The 19145-nt window shown below is 43.6% G+C and overlaps 2 protein-coding genes across 2 annotated transcripts in view; both read right to left on the reverse strand.

Moving 5' to 3' along the window:
* LOC114506937 (serpin B8) overlaps positions 1-19145 on the reverse strand; it is a 207608-nt gene that overhangs the window by 106583 nt on the left and 81880 nt on the right. The gene's annotated exons all lie outside the window — the stretch shown is intronic.
* SERPINB7 (serpin family B member 7) overlaps positions 1-19145 on the reverse strand; it is a 44854-nt gene that overhangs the window by 19011 nt on the left and 6698 nt on the right. The window contains exon 2 of the mRNA XM_028524950.2: positions 69-254. Coding sequence (XP_028380751.1) covers positions 69-236 — 168 coding nt within the window. The 5' untranslated portion in view covers positions 237-254. The remainder of the gene's footprint in view (positions 1-68; positions 255-19145) is intronic.

Here is a 19145-nt window from a genome sequence, read left to right on the forward strand (position 1 = left end):
TCAACTGTTTTCTGGGGGAGAACCAGTTGCCCTGGGGACTAACTGCAGGAGCCGGAGCTGAGACTGACCTTGTCCATCTGAGCAGCACAGTCACCCCGCGCGCCCAAGCGGACCACGGCCAGGGCTGTGAAGATGCTCAGAGAGGAAAAGAACACATTTCCACCTCCATGATTGTTATCCATCTCTCGGAAGAGGTTGAAGCCGAAGTCTGCATTCACTGCAGCAAGGGAGGCCATCGTGAAACGGAGTGCCACCTGGAGAGGAATGAAGACATGAAATACATTCCGAGGGCATTTTCCACCAATGTCATGGGTTTTATATTCTTTTACTTTCTAAACACTTCATTTCTTCAGCCTTGGATGTAACCATAAATAACTTAGAACAAAAAAAAAGTTCCTTTGCTCCAGTATTCTTGTTGCCACCACGCTAAAACTATCTATTCTGGCAATAAGAATAAGATACACTCATTTTTTATTTTAATATTGTCTAGTGCAATGTTTCTGTGTTTCTGCCCATGGTCTCACGGGTATAGGACATATTCCCATTGCTTCCTGACGTGGCATTTCTATCAAGTGGCCTCTGATAGTTTCATTTTCAAGTCCTAAGCAGACACATTCATGGGGTCTATTCTAAAATCACCCCAGATTTCTAAGCTGAAATAAAGCAAAAGTACTGTTTGCAGAAAAATAAATATTATAATATTAAACAGTCTGTTAAATGGGCTCTAGTCCTGGAGATTTAATACAGCACTTTCTTAGTCATTCTCTCCATTACAGCCTACATACACATTTTTAGAATGATCATACATCCTAACTTTTGAAGGGACCATCCTTATTTCCAGCATTATGCATCCTTGGGCCTATGCATGTATTTATTATTTTCGGGATTTTTTCTGCTTCTTCTGGGAATGGAAATATAATTGTCATATTATGTATCACACACATTCATAAGACTTTCCAGTACAGAAGTCTATCTCTTACTAGAGAACCTAAGGTACAAAAGCAAGTGTAGAACCCAGGATGAAAATGAGAGTATCCTTGAATTCTTAATGTTGTCCCTGCCCACCCCCCTCCCCCCACCCAGTGGAATTTTTCAGGAATCTATTTTGGTATTTTTTTTCTTGCAGACTTTCTACATAATATTCAAATCGATCCCAGTACCCCAGTAGAAGTCATCTCAGACTATGTGAATGAACATGAATACTCCACATTATTCTTCTTCGATATTCTGTGCCATCATGCCCCAGGGTGTGGTAGGTCCCAAGAGATGCAAACCCTTGAGGGGCCCAGTCCTAACCCCAAGCCTGTGGTTAGCAACTGTGTGATCTGGGTCAGTTCTTTAACTTCTCTGAGTTTCGAAGTTTCACCTTCTTCAGTGAGATGATCAATTTATAGGACAGAAAAACATGTGTCCTTCCACCCTTACCCCCGTAAGAGGACCACACCACAGCATCAGGGCATTTGGGGTGAGGTGTCAGGGCGTGGGGTGGAAACAAAAAAAGAGTCAGGAGGAGGGACATATTTGTGGTTTGCAACACGAATATTCTAAAACTGTCATTGTACTTATTTCAGTGACGTCACAAAAACATGATGCCTTGCAAAATTAAAAATGACATTAAAATAAATGTTCAATTCTATTTTACCAAATAGGAGCTTAAGTTGAACAATGAAATTGAGAAACAACTTTATATAATGCCTGACCCATTATAGATGGTCAGTGGATTAACACTGCGACATTTATTGGTCTCTATTCTGTCCTGCAATATCAGCTTAGATATTTCCAGGGTGCTCTGAGGACCCCATATTCTGCACTTTGGAATTCCAAACCCTGAGAACATCATGGAGGCACAAGGCTGTAAATAAGACTGTCTTTCAAGGTCAAATTCAGCTACCTTTCAATTCACTATGGGTCCCACTCTAGTTACACCCCCAGGAACACAGAGTGAGAAAATCATTCACACTCCACGTACCAGTTACTCCAAGAATGAACATCTACGTTTATTTTTTCATAGTCATCCAGAAAAAATTTAACTGTTTTCATACATAATCCAGTGGGCAATATTAGCATTGCCCATGGGCCCCAAACTTTTCAGGGATTCAAAATCATATTCTACATCTGAAAAAGTAAGTCTTGTTTCTAAAAATATGAAAAATGATAAGATTAAAATTAGTGAATATACAAGTAAATACACTAAATTGAAGCACAAGTTGGTCTTTATATTAAGTTTAGAAATCATAAAGTTCCTTAATTATAGGGAGAAAATGTGAGCTAGATTCTCTTGAAACACTTTTCTAAATTTCGTGTTGATTGCTGAAAATCATAATAAGTGAAATGAATCACTCTTAGGAAAGTAACTTTAAATATAAAACCATAATAATCCCTTTAAACTTTTTATAGTGAAAATTATATTTAATGGAGAATTGTGGGTATATTTTAACACATTTGGTATAATATAGACTAGAATCTTCAGAATGAGACCTGAAAGATTTTTATATGACCCTGTTCGGAGACTTGTTTGGTCCAATGTGGTCTGGAAGCTACTTGGTAGTAGCACACTCCCAAAGCACGAAAACACACTTTTCTGTACATTTTTCTTTGGTCAAGCTCCAGCTTATCTTCTTGCTTTACAAATTTAAGTTTTAGTGTTTTACTTCCTAGGGTGAAAAGACTCTTTCAAATAATTCTTTAAGTCACAATTTTTTTAATCCTCACCTAAGAATATGTTTTTAAATCAATTTGAGAGAGAGAGAGGAAGGGGGAGAAAGAGAGAGAGAAGCATCAAGGTGAAAAAGAAACATCGATCAGTTGCCTCTCCTATGTACCCCGGCCAGGGACCAGACCCTCATCCTAGGTATGTCCCCGACCAGGGGTCAAACCTGAAACCTGCTGGTCTCTGGGACAACGCTCCAGTCTACCGACGGAGCCACCCGGTCGGGGCTAGTTCCCCCATTTTCAGTTTCTTTTGGTCACCCCGGTGCCTTTCACAAAACATTGAAGAGAAAGGAAGCTGCACAGAAGTTGGTGTGCTCAGGCATCAAGTACATATTTGTTATCACTTCAGCAAAGAAACCACGGTAGAAAAATCATCATTATCGAGAAATAGGAACTGAGACATTCCTAGACCATCATCCATTCTTAAGCAATGACTTTTAAAGTGATAGATGGCATTAAATTATATATCTTTCAGCATTCTTGTTCATACATGTTGAAAATAAATACCAAAAAGTATGTTCACTTCACATAATTGATCTTATAAGCTTTACGCAGGTACGCTGTGGGTTCTGGAAATGAAAGCAAGATTCTTTCCTTCTCATGCCGACTCTTGTTCACAAATTCAACCCTGATTGGATTTCCATCGGGGGAAAGATAACTAAATATTTACATGATACCAAAACCGTGATTTTTCTTTCTCCTATAATTTCTTTTCACGGCAACTCCTTAAAAACAACGGCGACAACAAAATACAACGAGCCATCGATAACTATATGATGACTTCGGTCCTAGCTAAACAACTAAAGGGAAGTCGAAAAGAAAGTCAGTTTTGTTGCCAGAGAAATAATATCGGCATGATATTGTCTGGTATGCCGTTGTTCAGGCATAGCAACGAAGAAAAATTCTTTTCCTACGGTAAAAACGTGGCTTTCAACTAATGTTATATCTCACTACAAATATACCATATTCTTATGTTTCTCACATAGGTATTTTTAGCTTGATGTATTGATATATGGTTGATTTATAACTTCCAAGTTAGTAAAGCCCACTGAAAGCCCACGGAAGCTGAAGGCCTGTTTGCTGGCTTACGGTACATTTCAGCCCAGGAAATGTGTTACCCCTTCCTTCCTGTCGCCGACACAAAAGGATAAATGTGTTCTCACTAAAGCACTTCTTTAAAAAGTCTAATTAGAAGAAAGGAAAGTAATTTTTAAATGAAGCATAAGAAAAACCAGGGACAAAACACACTCAATAAAACAAAATTATAATGATAATATTTCATGTACCCAAGCATATTATTCTTAATTGATAAATCATATGCCTTAAATATTTGATGAAGATATGATCTAATTTTAGAACATTTTTGCCTGTACAAAGAAAAATAATCATATTTCACAGCATATTGTTGGTGGAGAAAAAAACTCCTGTATAACAAACTGAAATACACGTATTGGAGAAAAAAATGAATAACTACTATTTCAGAAGTTTAATTTTTATTGTCACCATGGAAGTTAAGTGGGATGCTATAGAGTATACTCTTTTACAGAAATATTTTCAAATCTTTCCATTTCTATTTAAAAGTGTGGCCTCAAATATTGATAAATCCCTAATGAGATGTGCACTTCACTATGCAATTAAAAGAGCTCCATTCTAATCTCCAAAATTAGTATACTTCAACTTGCAATGCCTTAAATAAGAACACTAGACATACAGACTCCAGATTTGTACATCATTCCCTAGATGCTATTTATCATCCCAAGAATGCACCACGAAGTGCCCCATGGGTCTCTGACCCCTGCCCGGTGGTGCGCGCCAGCCTCCCTGGGACACAGCCATAGACACAGCTGTCACATAGAACACCTAGGAACAGGACCGGGCAGCAATTTTGACATGGTTTGAAGAGTTCAGACAGACTCTCTGAGATACAGAGAAGCACCCATAACTCACTCACTTCCCTCTCTCGGGAGCTTCTGGCCAGATTGTAAGTGGCGGGCTTTGGAAGTATTTACCTGACTCTCTTCATAGAGGAAGCTGGCAGCTGGTTGGGTGAGTCTGAAGGAGCGCCTTGCGCGGCTCTGAGATATAAAGCCTCTGACTCAGACACTCCCTGCGGCCTTTCGTGATGGCCACGGCAGTTTTAAGTAATGTCATTAAGACGGGCTCGTGTTCAGGCCCTTCCTAGAGCAAATTAAAAGAAGCGGGTAAAGGATTAGCTGCAGGTCCAATTCAAAGAAGTCAAAATAGATATTTTTTAATCCATCAAATTTCAGCAGAAAATTTTATTTCATTTGATATTCACATCACCAAGTAACCTCACATAGTGTGTGCAGATGTTCATGCATTCCTGTACCACTAGCGTTTGCATGTGGAAAGGTATGCTTTTACAATTTGATCATTGATTTTTGTTACTGTTTGTCCCATTCCTCCTCCTCCCTCACCTCCTCCCGCAACTCTGGGATCTAACAGGGAACACATGGCAGCCTCCCTCTCCAGGTTTCCTTCTCCAGCATGTCTGAGTCAACCATCACAGAGGCGCCTCAGGGCAGGCCTAGAGGAGCGAAGAGAGCAAAGCACTGGAGAAGGGGGTCGGGTGGGCCGTGGGGAAGCCCTGCTCCAAGTGGGGAATTGGGGACCACCAGATGTGAGGGAGCTAACGTAGCCTACCATTTCAGAAGAGGTAGGTTTTGCTTTACATGGTGCTTCTGACTTCTCCTTACACATCCTTCCCACAAGCACTTGCTCGCCCTGTCTGTGACCACATGTTTTCATGCTAAAGGTAGACTATGTTTTCACGTCCTGACCACTTGACGTTCTCTAAGGTGGATGGTCTACGAGAGGGACAGATGGGTTAGCCACGCTGGACGCCCAGAGAGCGCTCTGCCTCCATCGGGAAAAGCATGTGAGTGATGGGAACAATGAAAACTGTGAAAACTGAACAATGAAAAAATGATGAGCAACTCCAGGGAAAACAAAAATTACACAGTGAACTGTGTACCGTACCACCCATTATAGTTCAGCCATGGATACTGTTCTCTTAGTTATAATGATTTAAATGCCAGGTAGAGAGCTGAGCAAAACTTATGCTATCTCTCTGCAGGGGTCTTAGGAAGACACTGTGGGTTTTTCCAGGGTGAGATACAAAGTGTGCGAGAGGCGCATGGTCCTCCCGGGAAAGGAGGTCTGTAGTGAGTCTCTAAAAGTAAAAACCAGCCCTGGCTGGTGTAGCTCAGTGGATTGAGCGCGGGCTGTGAGCCAAAGCATCACAGGTTCAATTCCCAGTCAGGACACATGCCTGGGTTGCAGGCCACGGCCCCCAGCAACCACACATTGATGTTTCTCTCTCTCTCTCTTTCCCTCCCTTCCTCCTCTAAAGATAAATAAATAAAATATAAAAAAAGAGACTGCTAAAACTTAAAAAATAAATAAATAAATAAAAGTAAAAGCAAAGAAAGACCAGCATTGGCATGTCATTTAGATGTCTGGAGGAAGAATTTTAAAAGCGGTTGAGATGGAAGATAAGTATACACCTGTGAAACCATCACCGCCAATCAATCATATCTCAAAAAAGCCATTTAAAAAAGGCAGCTGAGAGTTGCTGTTCCCGTCAGGCGGGAGGGAGGCCCAGTGAGAGCGGGGAGGAGGCTGCTGTCTCAGACGATAAGCTTCTCGGCCTCGTTCGGACGCCTGGCTCCGTAGGTCACGTGTGAAATACACTGGAAACAGACGAAGAATGAAATACGACACGGAGGTGGAACCCAAGCTCAGCAACTCCACCTGCTGCGTGACCAAGGACTCCATTTCTCGGGGGCCCCATTTTCTCGTCCCCAAAACAAGAATCCAGATCAATTTTATTATATTCTCACTTTACATACTTGTCTGTATATATTATATGTAAGTGTGCATGTAAGTACTTAATCACCAGCGTGGTGTTTGGCGCAGGGTAGGCCTTCAATAATTTTCGTCCCTGGCACCTGCCCCCATGCCCACGGGCTGCACTGTATTATATTACATGTTATTACCCTACGGCATAAGATGCTGGATCACTGCAGCCATTTTTATACGGTGCTTACCACCCAGATTCTGGGGTTTTATTGCTATTAACCCTCTGGGGTACCAGTTCCATCCCTCTGGGTCAAATGACACTCCGGCTTCACTGGGAGCATTTTCACAGCAGGAGGCGAGAACAGGTGGGAGTGAAAGCTCAGGGACCAGAGCCCAGGGAGTGAGGGCTTGACGACATGGCGGCTGATGTGCGGAGGGAAAGACCGAGGTGACTAACGTGACCCACTTTGCCTGGCACCTTCCTGCTTTTGGCAAAGCCCCGCGTCCTGGAAACCCTGTCAGTCCTGGAGAAACGCCCGCTGGGAGGCTTCCTCCCCTCGGCCACAGCCCCCAGAGCTTTCCCCACGCAATCGCTTTTCTTGGGCACCCCAAGTCTGGGCTCCCCACCACCACATGGTGACTCCATCCTCACTGTCCTGAGACACACAGAATGTATTCCTGACACCCCAAAACGGGTCCCCATCTGCTCACTGATCCCAGAAATCAGCATGGTGGGAGACACGGGGTCCCATGCCACAGTCAGAAGTCAGGCTTAGGAACCAAATACGCCAGGACAGAGGAATACAGAGGAGGTTCCCTCATGGAAAGATCAAGCCAAGCCAAACTGCATTTTCAAGGATGCTTATGTGGATGGGCAGGGTGTGTTAGGGAGGTGATTGTCTCTCCTCACTTCCAGCGGGGAGGAAGAATTGTGTTAGTAAAGGGATGGGAAAGGGAGGATTCAGAGGGTCTGGCAATGTTCTATTTGTTAATATGCAGGTATATATTGGATGCACTTTGATATAGCCAAGTTAGGTTTCATAATTTTTAAAAGTCAATCAGAAAAATATAAAGAAATTGGCCCTGGCTGGTGTAGCTCAGTGGATTGAGTGTGGGCTGCGAACCAAAGCATCGCAGGTTCGATTCCCAGTCAGGGCACATGCCTGGGCTGTAGGCCATGACCCCCAGCAACCGCACATTGATGTTTCTCTCTCTCTCTCTCTTCCTCCCTCCCTTCCCTCTCTAAAAGTAAATAAATAAAATCTTTAAAAAATATATAAAGAAATAAGGTGCCTCAAAGATAGGACCACAGCATTTGTACATAATTAGTCCTTGATCTGTTCCTGAGAGCAGGTTTGGATGGAGTGGGGGCTGGGACCTCATCCCCGTGTAAGCGCAGTGGCAGTGAGCTCAGGAATAAAATGCCAAATAAAACGAGGAGGTTTTATTTGTACGGACTGACAGGACACGTGGCAGAAACCAGGGCTCACAGTTTTCCCTGCAGCAACTCCTAAGCCCAACGAGAATTCCCGAGTGACACACACTTCCTCCCCAGGAGGGCAAATCCCTCCACAGAAGCCCCTGTAGAGATTTCGGGCTTCTGCCTGTGCTCACTGGCCATGTTCTGCTTTCCTCCCAATTCAGCGGTGAGCTTATCTCTCGCCTGAGGCAGCAGACACGGGAGAAGTCTGCATGCACACGGAAATCAGCAACGTGATCACACCGCGTCTGGTACAAGCCTTGATGAAAACCTGATCTTCTCTCCCAAAGCGGTCCCTTTTCACTCACAAAAGAAATGTGTTGCCCACATATTTGGGAAGTCAGCAATGAAAAGCCGGGTGGTAGTCGGATGAACCACCATCTAATGAAACCAAGCAAGCATTTCTAAACCGATTTTTTTTTCTAAAATCCTCAGAATGAGGTCTTAAAGGCTGACCTTAGGTGCAGCCACCATCCTGCCTGAGTACCTGCTTATTGATGAGTGCACCCAGCTTCCGGGATGGTTTCCCTGCACTCAGCGCAAGCGTTGCTCCTACAGAGAAGCTTATAAGCATTTCGCCTTTGCACCAGGTTTCAAACTGGTATCTAAGGAGGTCGTTACGAGGGCCGTTTTCTTTGTGTGAACCAGTTTGAAGAGGTCCTTTGCCCATCTCTGTTCTTTGCAAAGCCAATGGGTTTAATGTAGCAAACAAACAGACGTCGGGGTGCTCAGTGTCAATCAGTTTATCTCAGCACATACCCTCTGTGAGAGGGAGCACCCCCAGACCAAAGCAAGACAGCAGTGACTCGGAGCTTGGTGTAAAATTTTAGTGCATTGTGTCACCAAGCCCTCGGGCTCTCATTCCTTCCAGCCCTACCCTGTGCACATGCGCTTGGCATAGGGACCGAAAATACAATTTAATACAGTATCTTCATCATCCCTCAAACTCAGATGTTCATCTGGACCCTGAACTATTCGGACTATGGCTTCTCTTTTGAACTGTCCTCCATCCTTCCCCAACTCCGCCTTGTTCCCTGATTTCTCTAACTTGGAATTTTCCAAAGACCTATCTGTCAGGTTGCTAATCTCACCTGCATGCTTCCCTACACGAAGCAGCTTCAGATAGGAGCTGAAACTTGAGGTGCTAGGTGTTAGCTCATTCTTGTTACCCTGCCAGCCTCTTCCCCACCCTTCTGATCTGGCAGCTGCAAGCCACCTCTGCAACACCCAGGCCCTCCCTGCTGGATGGTACAGACCAGGGTTCACTCACTAGGGTCTTCCCCTTGGAAGTGGCCAGGCGTAGGCAAGGGTAGGTTAGGACCAATCAGTTGCTGATGCCTTTGCCATTAGAACATGCCACACAGGGGCATGCCTGGCAGTCTTGGCTGGGGTATCACATCGTTGTGCTGGAAGCTGCACCCACCTGTATCTGCTATGCCCAGAAGGAAGAGCAGGCCTGGTTCTTCTGGCTGAATGCTTTCCAAAGCAGAGCCAATGCTCACTCTATTGTGAAAAGCTATTGGAATCTGTAGGATTCAACCATCATCTTATAGTGGCTTCTCAACTTTGTCTAGTTTGGCCTCTTTTGCTAGACAGGGAGGACCCTAGCAGAGACCTTACCCAAAATCAAATACAGCAGCTGCTCTATTTGCTAATTTCCATGATGGTTGATGAGTAATATAATAGTAGAAGAAAACAAAGTCACAAATCATGTCTGAAAATTAATCTTGACCTAGTGGTGGCAGTCAGTTTTCTGGTGAAAAATAAAAGCTTACCAATGGATTTCCTGTTCTCTGTATTCTATTTGTAGTTACCAACAACTACAGGGAGCTGCAATATTTTTAAACCCACATTCTTTCTGCAAACGTCCTATAGTAGGTCCTACAGTGGAGGTCAAGGACGTCCAAGTGGTGAAATGACTGGTAGGTATAAAGCAAGGGGCCAGAGTAACATACAGACCAGATAACCCTCCTGGAATGACCAGGGTCAGCTGTAATTAAAGCTCCTGTAGCCACTGTTTTCCCCTCCACTTAAACCCAGACAACCCTCCCGCTGCCGTGTTTACCATGGCTTACTCCCAACTAACCAACCCCAAGGTGGCACGAGCCTGAGAAGGAAACTCGGCCATGGGAACTAGTGTGTCACACACATTCTCCTCCTTTGCCCTACAACGATAACCCACATTGCCAAGGCCCTGACCAGTTCGTGAGTACAGATAAGGTCACAGGAGCTGTCATAAGCTAATCTGCCCAACTCCTGTCCTCGCCTACCCAGAACTGATGCTTGCTGTGGAGTGTGCTCGTCACCTGTGGCCACCACAGAGGCCTTTCGTGTCTCTCTCCCAGGCAGGTACCCTCATCAACATCCTCATCTCCAGGATTCGGAGGGCTCCCTCACCTTTGTCACTGCTGCTGGTGCTCATGGAGAGAGCACCGGTGTCCCTGTGAAGACTACTATTTCCTGGTGCCATCATAGTCCCCAAGCAGGGGGTCAGCACCTTCATTTGGTCCCATGAAGAAACAGCAAGAAGGTCCCTTCCCTATCCTTATACTGTACTGCCAGCACCTAGCACAGATGCCTGCTGCACCTCCATCTTCCAGAGCTTAACATCCATGTGGTTTCTTCAGCTGCTGCTTATTCTTGAGACCAGGCAAATAACAGAGATTCTCTTGTGGTCCTTCATTCGCCCACTGTACCCACAAAGACCCATGCATTCATATCTTTCTTGTAGGTTCCTTGCCTCAATTAAGTGAACTACCACTGTACATGGGCACTTTGGGGCACTACCAAGCCATCTGATGACCCATTTTCTCTACTATTAATGAAATTTCCCACCTTTAACAGTTTCTATGAAGGCTTCTTTTGAAATATACTTTACTGTTATTATCTTCACATGAACCACTAGCCATATCTTCTTTTTAAAGGCATACTATAAAGTGAATAAAAATGTTCACCCTTTCCCCCCAAAAAGGCCAGGAAAGAAAGCAAAATGGTCCCCCTAGATCCAAAATCATTCTCTGCTCCAAACAGCAGATGTCCCGCCCCCCAGGCAGTGATTTTCTAAGTGATGAGGGGAAACCCCAGTGTTTGGTGCCAGCGCTGCTTCCTCACGGGCATGTTCGTGCTACAAGGAACGGGGTGTTTTCCCACAGTTTCAATGTCATGACTGCCAGTCTCGGAAAGCTTCCTTATTTTTATTTTTATTTTTATTTTTATTTTTTGTGGCAGTTCTGCAGCTACCTGAACAATGTTTTTTTCATTTTTTAAAGATTAAAAAATATTTGATTAAATTTAACATGGAGGTTCCATATATGTATGTTGTATATATTCTAGATAGTAGGAGACCCCTCCAAGCCAGAAACCAAGACTTATTTCCCTTCCTTCTCCCAGGTATATGACAGTGTCAGCCCTGATAACAGTTATTGAATGAATAAAAGGACCTAGAGTAAAACAGGTGTCATAACAGAAAGGCAAGCCCATGAAAGCACTGAGGAAGTCATAATTAATTGGACGTGGGCCTCACGGATGTGTGAGCCTTTGATCTGGATCTTGGAAAACAGAGATGAGAAGCCTTCCAAGGGGAACAGCATCAGTAAAAACCTGTGGGAACCCACATGCGTGCTGTGTTCTGGGAAGAGCTAGCAAACACCTAGTAATGCAGTGTTACGTACGGGGTGGTGGCTCACCAGGCTCTGTCGCCTGAATGGATGAGGATGGCGTTCACAGGGACAGAGAACTCAGCGGTCGAAGTACACATGACAGAGGGAGAAGAAGTAATAAGCTCCACTTTGGACATATTGAATTTGAGATGCCCACAGGACGCCCAGCTGGACAAAGGAGCTGGAAATTCAGGCCCCTATATAAAAACAGTTGGTGACAGAGACGTTCATTGGAGGGCTTTTCACACAGAGGTTATAATTAAAACCATAAATGAGATTCCCAGACAGAGAGTCCAGAGCAAGAAGAAGAACTCACTGGGAAGACTCCTTGGGAAACTCCCACGTTTACAGGCTAGGCGTAACCAGGGCACGGAGAGGCAGATGCCAGAGTGATGGAGGTGCGGGCAAACGGCAACAAAGACGTGCCGGCCTCTAAGACTCTTATTCTTCTCACCACACAAAACTGTCTTCTATGCATCGATGCAAGATTTTTTTCACCTTTTCCCCCTGAAGTTTCTCTTTTTGCACGATTAAGATGAGGAAAGTTCATTGCTAAAATAACACACGTGACTGCTTTCTTGAGCTTCGCCTTTGAAAAGCAATGACCTTGTGCTGCATCATGTCTGTCCTTCACTCAGGGGCACTGTTGTTGGAGGGAATGATGACAATCCAGCAGTAAGACTAGCAATAAAACGTGAGTCAAGAGGAATTTCCTTCACATCCTAAAATATATTAGAATACCCCTGAAAGCTGAACTCATTTGTGTTTTGTTTGTTTGTTTGTTTGTTTGTTTGGTGTCTGTTTGTCCTGAATTGCAGAGATTGAAATTTGGATATAAACTGTATGTATGAGATCTGATCCTTCTCATCTAACTCATTTATTTGAATAAAATCTCGTACTAGCAAGTTCCATGAGTTAATTACATGTTGTGTCATGGTTAATGCGTTCTAAATGCTTTGAATGTTAGGTCTATTTTTACCTCTTGACATTTTCCCTGTTGTTTCGCTATGGGCAGGGCATAAAGGAATTCCATCAGTCTCCATCGCTTATGCACATGTCACTGCTTACCCTCTCTTGCTTTTCTTTCTACCTTCTCCGCTCCTCCTTCTCGTTTACTTTTGAAATGGATAAACTTGGCTTTCACTCAGCAGTAAATACTGTGATACGGTGTTCTCCTCAGACCCTTAAAGGAAGGCGATCACTGGCACTTCCTAGGGAGTCTTTCCACCAGAATTCTGAATCCTGGAGGCCTGCCTGGCTTCCCCTCAGGTGCACCATGTCATTCCATCCCACTGACAAGGTCACCACGACGACACAAAGGGCACCTTCCCAAAGGGTTCAGACATCGCTGTTGCCTATATCTGGCCTTTTTCATGTGAAATCTTTCAGTTCTGTGATATTTGTGGACACACGGAAACAGGAGAGTTCTCACAAAAAATCCAATTCGAATTTCTTAGGAAGAAAATTAGAGTTCCCTGTCCACCACGGAAGTCCTACTTTCCAAATAAATGCAATAACGCCCCCATTTGATTTCCTGAACTATGTTTTCACCTCATCATGGAATATCATCTTTCATAAAAAAAGAAGTGTTTTAAATCTCCAGATTCATTAAGCTTTACTCTTGATCAGTTCCAGTGACAAAGTTAAATGTAAATGATATATTTATTTTTTCTATACACTTTTATTTTCTTATACTTTAAAATCATTGTATAAGTTCTCAGGGGCTGCTTTAAAACTATATTCTAGCTATATTCTTCTACTTGCTAGATTCTTGTTACTTTAAAATATCCACATAAATCAGAACTAATTCTATAAATTCATCAGCCTGGGAGGTAAACATCAATCCAATGCTTTCTTTATTAGCAGAGGCAGAGGTCCAAGTATAATAAACTTAGCAGATAGGTATATAATTAGCTAAAGGAAAGTTTAAAGATCAGTTAAGTCTAAATCTCCCATTTTACAATATGAAAAAAATTAGACTCAGAAAGTTCGTGCTTTTTTCAAACAGGAAGCAGTTGGAACTGCTTCATATGATTATCTCAACATAAGATGAAAAGGCCATTGACACAATTCAATACCCCATTCATAATTTTGAAATTTTAAAAAACACAAGAAAATAAAAAGGTGCCTGATATTTCTGTTACTACTAAGCATTGCACTGACTATGTTAGCAAGTCAGTCAGAAAAAACAAGTGAATCAAAATAATAAATAAAATTATCTACATTTGTAGAGGTAACAATATACCTGGGAAACCATAGGTAATAATGATAGAAGCAAGTCAAACAATGAAAGAATTCAGTGAAGTAACAGGTATAAAATTAAGGTACAAAAATCAATAGAAAGCCCAGAGTGACACCCCAAAATGCCTGTGGAAAATCAGAAGGTGATAAAGGCAACATCTCAAATCAATGGGATAAAGATGGGTATTTAAGTAAACAACTCTGGGACAACGGGGTAGCCACTTAGAAAAGATAAAATTATATCCACATCTCATCCATATCTAGGAATAAACTCCCAATGAATTAGAGATCTGATACAGCAAACAAAATCATAGATGTACTAGAGAAAATATACGTATGTCAATTCTCTTTAACTCCTGTGAAGGAAAAGGCTTTCTAACTATGACGCAAAATCCAGAGAAAGAAAAGATTGATAAATTTCACTACGAAATAAAAATGAAAAGTTGTGTATGTCAGACAAATACCATGTGATCTCACTTATATGTGGAATGTAAAGAATACAAATAAATAAATAAAACAGAAACAGACTCACAGATGCGGGAACAGAGTGATGGTTGCCAGAAGGGGAGGGGTGTGGGGACTGGGTGGAGAAAGCGAAGGGACTGAAAAGGACAGATCAGCGGTTACAGGCCAGTCACAGGGACGTGAAGTACGTACGGCACAGGGAACACGGTCAGTAATGTTGTAACAACTGTGTGTGGGGCCAGGAAATACCAGGGAGAACACACTGAAGTATCTGACTGTCTAACCACTCTCCTGGACACCTGACACTAATACAAAACAATGTTCAATGTAAACTGCAATGGAAAAAATTTTAAATAATGTAAAATTAAAAAAATACAACTGGTGTGTGTCAGAAAACACCAAAACCAAGCCCGACTCGAGGAAATATTCACGACACTCACCACAGAGGCTTATCTCTCCATTATGTAAAAACTCTTAAGCATGAGGAACCCCAAAGTACCAAACCTTAGCAGGAAAAAAAATGTAGAAAAGACATGAACAGGCAGTTCACACACAAAAAAATTTTTAGCTTTTGATAAACTTATTTTTAGACCAATTTTAGGTTCATAGCAAAACTCGGCAGAAAGTCCAGAGAGTTCCCTGACAGCCCCTGCCCCATATGTGCATGAGCCCCCCCACAGAACCCACACCCCCCACCAGAGCGCTGCCTCCGCTGCAGCTGAGGAACCCGCACCGACACGCCATCATCGCCCAGAGGCCACGGTCTGCACTGGGGTTCACTCTCAGTGTTGTCCGTTCCGTGGGTCTGGACAACGGCATGACACACGGCCACCAAAATCATATCACACAGAGTGGTTTCTGGGCCCTAAACGTCCATCCATCCTCCGTGCTCCGCCCCGTCATTCCTCCCTCCCCCCCCACTCCTATTCTAAATGCGTGTGCAGTTAAAAACATGACTCCTTCTTCTGCTCTTACGTTTAGAAACTTTCTTCTCTGAGATCCATTACCTAACAACCCATGTCTTCTGCTCATTTGGTTTATTTTTATTTCCTTCTATAATTTGTTGGTATAAGGTAAAAACCTACATATTTAATGATAGTAATAATCAATTATTCGACTGTTATTTCTTTGAATTCTTTCTCCCAAATATGTATGCTTCCCACTCATCACAAGCTAAACTGTAACTATGTAAATAAATGTCTGAGCTACAGTCTATTCCATTAATCGGTCCATTTTTTAATCCATTAAAACTGGCTAATAAAAACATATTTCAGCATTTGGTAGGACAAGTCCCTCAAAATTGCTTCATGTTTGCAAAACATTCTTGACTATTTTCACGTATTTAACTTTTCCACAGGGATTTCAGGCTTCTGTTCCCAGAAAAACGTCCCAGTGAAGAGTACAGTGGCATCAGTTTCTGCAACTTGAAAACCACGCCGAGTCACGCGTTACTTTAAGCAGCAGAGCCCCGGGGCAGTGGTACAGCACCTCCTGGAAGATGGGCGCAAAGGATCCTCGAGACACGTCAGCCTGCAGCCTGGGAGGAGCAGGAAGCTGAGAAGGTGGGATGGAGACATCCAGCACTCAGACAGGCACAGACCCGACTTCTTCCAAGAAAGAGCCAAGCCATTCAGTCATCCGATGTTTACTTGAATGTGAATCAGAGAGAAAGCAAATTTGGCTTTGGAACCCCAATGTAGAGGCATGGAGGTACGAGCTAGAAAAGAACAGAGATGGAGCGTCTTCTTCGATGAGTTACCTGAGTCCATAGGTCACTGAGGGAAATGAATCTAAATCCCACCAATCTGGACTCTGAGTCTTGGGAGAATCCCTTTCTTTCACAACACTGAAGGTTGGGTAAGTTTCACTCTCGGACCTGCCTTCAATCTGCATCGTGCCACACAAACGGCACCCCGAGTTTCTGTTTTCATAACTGGGGAACACTCCACGACTGTAATTGTGTTGCAGGGCAACTGTTTACAGTGACCCACTTAGGCACACAGGTCAGACTCGTTCCTGCCTGGCTCCTTGGCCTGGAATACGTTCCCGAGTCGTGGAATTCCCAAAGCACGGCACAGGGAGGGGTTAGAATCGAAGTCCTCAAAGATGAGTCCTTCGTTTGGGAATTAGTGAGCGTACATTCAGAGGACGTGATCTTGACCAAAGGAAAGCAGCTTCTGTGGGTTTTGCCCAATAGTGGGTCATGTCTGCCGCCACTCAGCCCAAATCAGTGTTTATACCTGAAGGCCGTAGCTCACCCCGTTACGGTGCGCTAGCCCCTCATCTCCTTCCCCGACTTCCTGTGATTTAAAGTACTCCTCGTAAATGTTTTATAGTTCCGTGACGCCTCAGCATCAGCTACTTAAGCTCTGGACTCATGACCATGCTTTATTTTAGGTCAGGCATCTGATGAACTTGAGTATCACCAGGTTTAGCTTCCGACTGTGACTTCACCAGGATTCTTTCACAATAATAAAAGCCTACATTAAACCCCTTCAATTGAAAGGGCATCCTTTTCCAATTTTTTTCAATATTCAATGTTAGACCAGCTCAAATGTAAAATAATTTTCGGTTGAAAATTTTAAAATACCTAAGTCATAACAACAGAAACCCTACAAACAGTTTATTCGAGTGACCCGAGTTCCTTCTGAGAGATGCCTTAGGTGTTTCCACTTGTTAGCACAGCATTTGTGTTTGCTCGAAAATGAACTCATGGCAGGAAAGTCTGAAGCACAAAGCTGCATAAAGGTGGCAAGATTTTCAACAACTCTCTGGAGGCTCTTGGAAAAAAATTATGTTGGCATTTTGATAGGAAAAGTAGCGGGGAGAGTGCTCAGCCTCTTCCTAGAGCGGGGTTTTCAGCCACCTTTCCATTCCTTTCCAGAAACAATGGCGAGTGAGTCTGTGACTAACCACGACCCACCCAGACTGCACGGCGATGGAATAATTTTAACAGTAGACCACAGTTGCTGAATCCCAACACCATCCATTGTTTTCTGATGTAATCTAAAAATAAGGACATGACCTAACCTCCAAAAAATGTCAAAAAATTCTTAGTTTACAGTTATCTGCTTATATTATGGGCCTAGGAATAATTCAACATCTAATTAAAAAAAACCTCTTGTTGTATTTATATAACTCTTATTTTTGACCAAATACCTGATAACTGAGAAATAAAGACCACTCTAGTATATGTCGCTGCATGTAATGAAATATGTCGAAATATGTCATCCCATTAAATGACCCTTTCTTTCCCTACATATTGGTACACGAAAAGGCAAAGGTTAATAAAACTGCTATTTTACATGCTTGTTTCAAAAGTCTGTGTTCGTAGCACTTGGTTGTAAAGAGAGCAAATGCTCAAAACCGCAGAACGAGTGAACGTGAGATGTATCAGCAGCACTCGGGCCTCCTGACACTCAGCCTCCTGCACTTGCCAACGGCCACGCTGTGTTCTCCGGAAGTGGACGGAAGTCAGACAGAACCCACACCACGCCCTCTTAGTCTCCGCCACTGGCTCCTCCTGTTCTGTCTGTGCTCCAACTGCTGCTTCCTCTTCTCCTCCCACTCTCGCCCCGAGAGACCTCACCCCTTCCCATCACCTCCAGACCACCCATCACGGAGGACCCCCAACTCTGTATCTCCAGACACAACCTCTCCTTTATCTCCTACATGCCATTGCCCACGTGACATTTCAGAGACCTCTCTACTGTCTCACCTTCTCACCTGCCCCCATGATCCTTCCCCAAACCTGCTGTTCCCTCCAGACTTGCTTGTCTCAGGAAACCGAACTCCCGTCGGCCCAGCTGGGCAAGTGTGAAATCTAAGAGTGACCTTTGGCATCTCCATCCCCACTGTTTCCTATCTGATCCATTGCCAAACGCTGCAGATTCCTCATCCAAAACATATCTCAGGCCTGCCCATTTGGCCTCTCTCAACTCTTGCTATGGGTTCCCCCCTCCTAACTCCTGGAATGGGTTGAATTGTACCCCCTACAGTATATACCTCACTCTTACCCTGCAAGGACATGTGAATGTGATCTTAATTGTATCCACTTATCTGTTGAGTGTTTGTCTGTCACACTCCAGGCTCCATGAAGGCAATGTCTGTATCTGTTGTGTCTCCAAGAGAACTTTTATCCTAGCACCGTAGGCACCAAGAATGGTTCTTCGATACATAAAATTACAGAGATGGAAGGGGACAAAAGGACCTCCTTTTATTGGCGACTATTCTGAGAAGTGTCACGTCCCATGATGAGCTAGCTGAACTTCATCAACTGCGGGAAAGTTACATTTACAAAATGTTGCTCAATTACTTCCCATAGATATAGGATTAATCCAAGTAAATCAATATAACATTGGAAATCAAAACGCCATACTCAGGAAGCATACTTCTTCTTTGATGCTGGACATATTGGAGAACAAGGCGGATTTTTGCTTGCATGCACCTGCTAATCACGGGAACGGGCTGAGACAGCCATGGTACACAGGTGAAAACCGTGCCAGGGAAACCATGCAGACCAGATCCTTGGCACAGGAATGTGCCTAAAGTGGGGCTCCTTAATATACACGATCCCTTCCCATTGCCTCATTTCCTTTCAGCCTGTGAGCACGCCAAAGAGGCTGCTGCCGTGTCTGCTTGGCCTGACCCACGCTGGTACACGGAACCACCAGAAACTCGGACTCAGGAATGGAGGCGTGTCTTGGGCAGGGGAGACCTGAATCAGGATACAAAAGCTGTCTCACCGTCTTACTTCAGGGGGAAAT

The sequence above is a fragment of the Phyllostomus discolor genome, chromosome 9 (genome assembly GCF_004126475.2).
Source record: "Phyllostomus discolor isolate MPI-MPIP mPhyDis1 chromosome 9, mPhyDis1.pri.v3, whole genome shotgun sequence".
NCBI lineage: Eukaryota > Metazoa > Chordata > Mammalia > Chiroptera > Phyllostomidae > Phyllostomus > Phyllostomus discolor.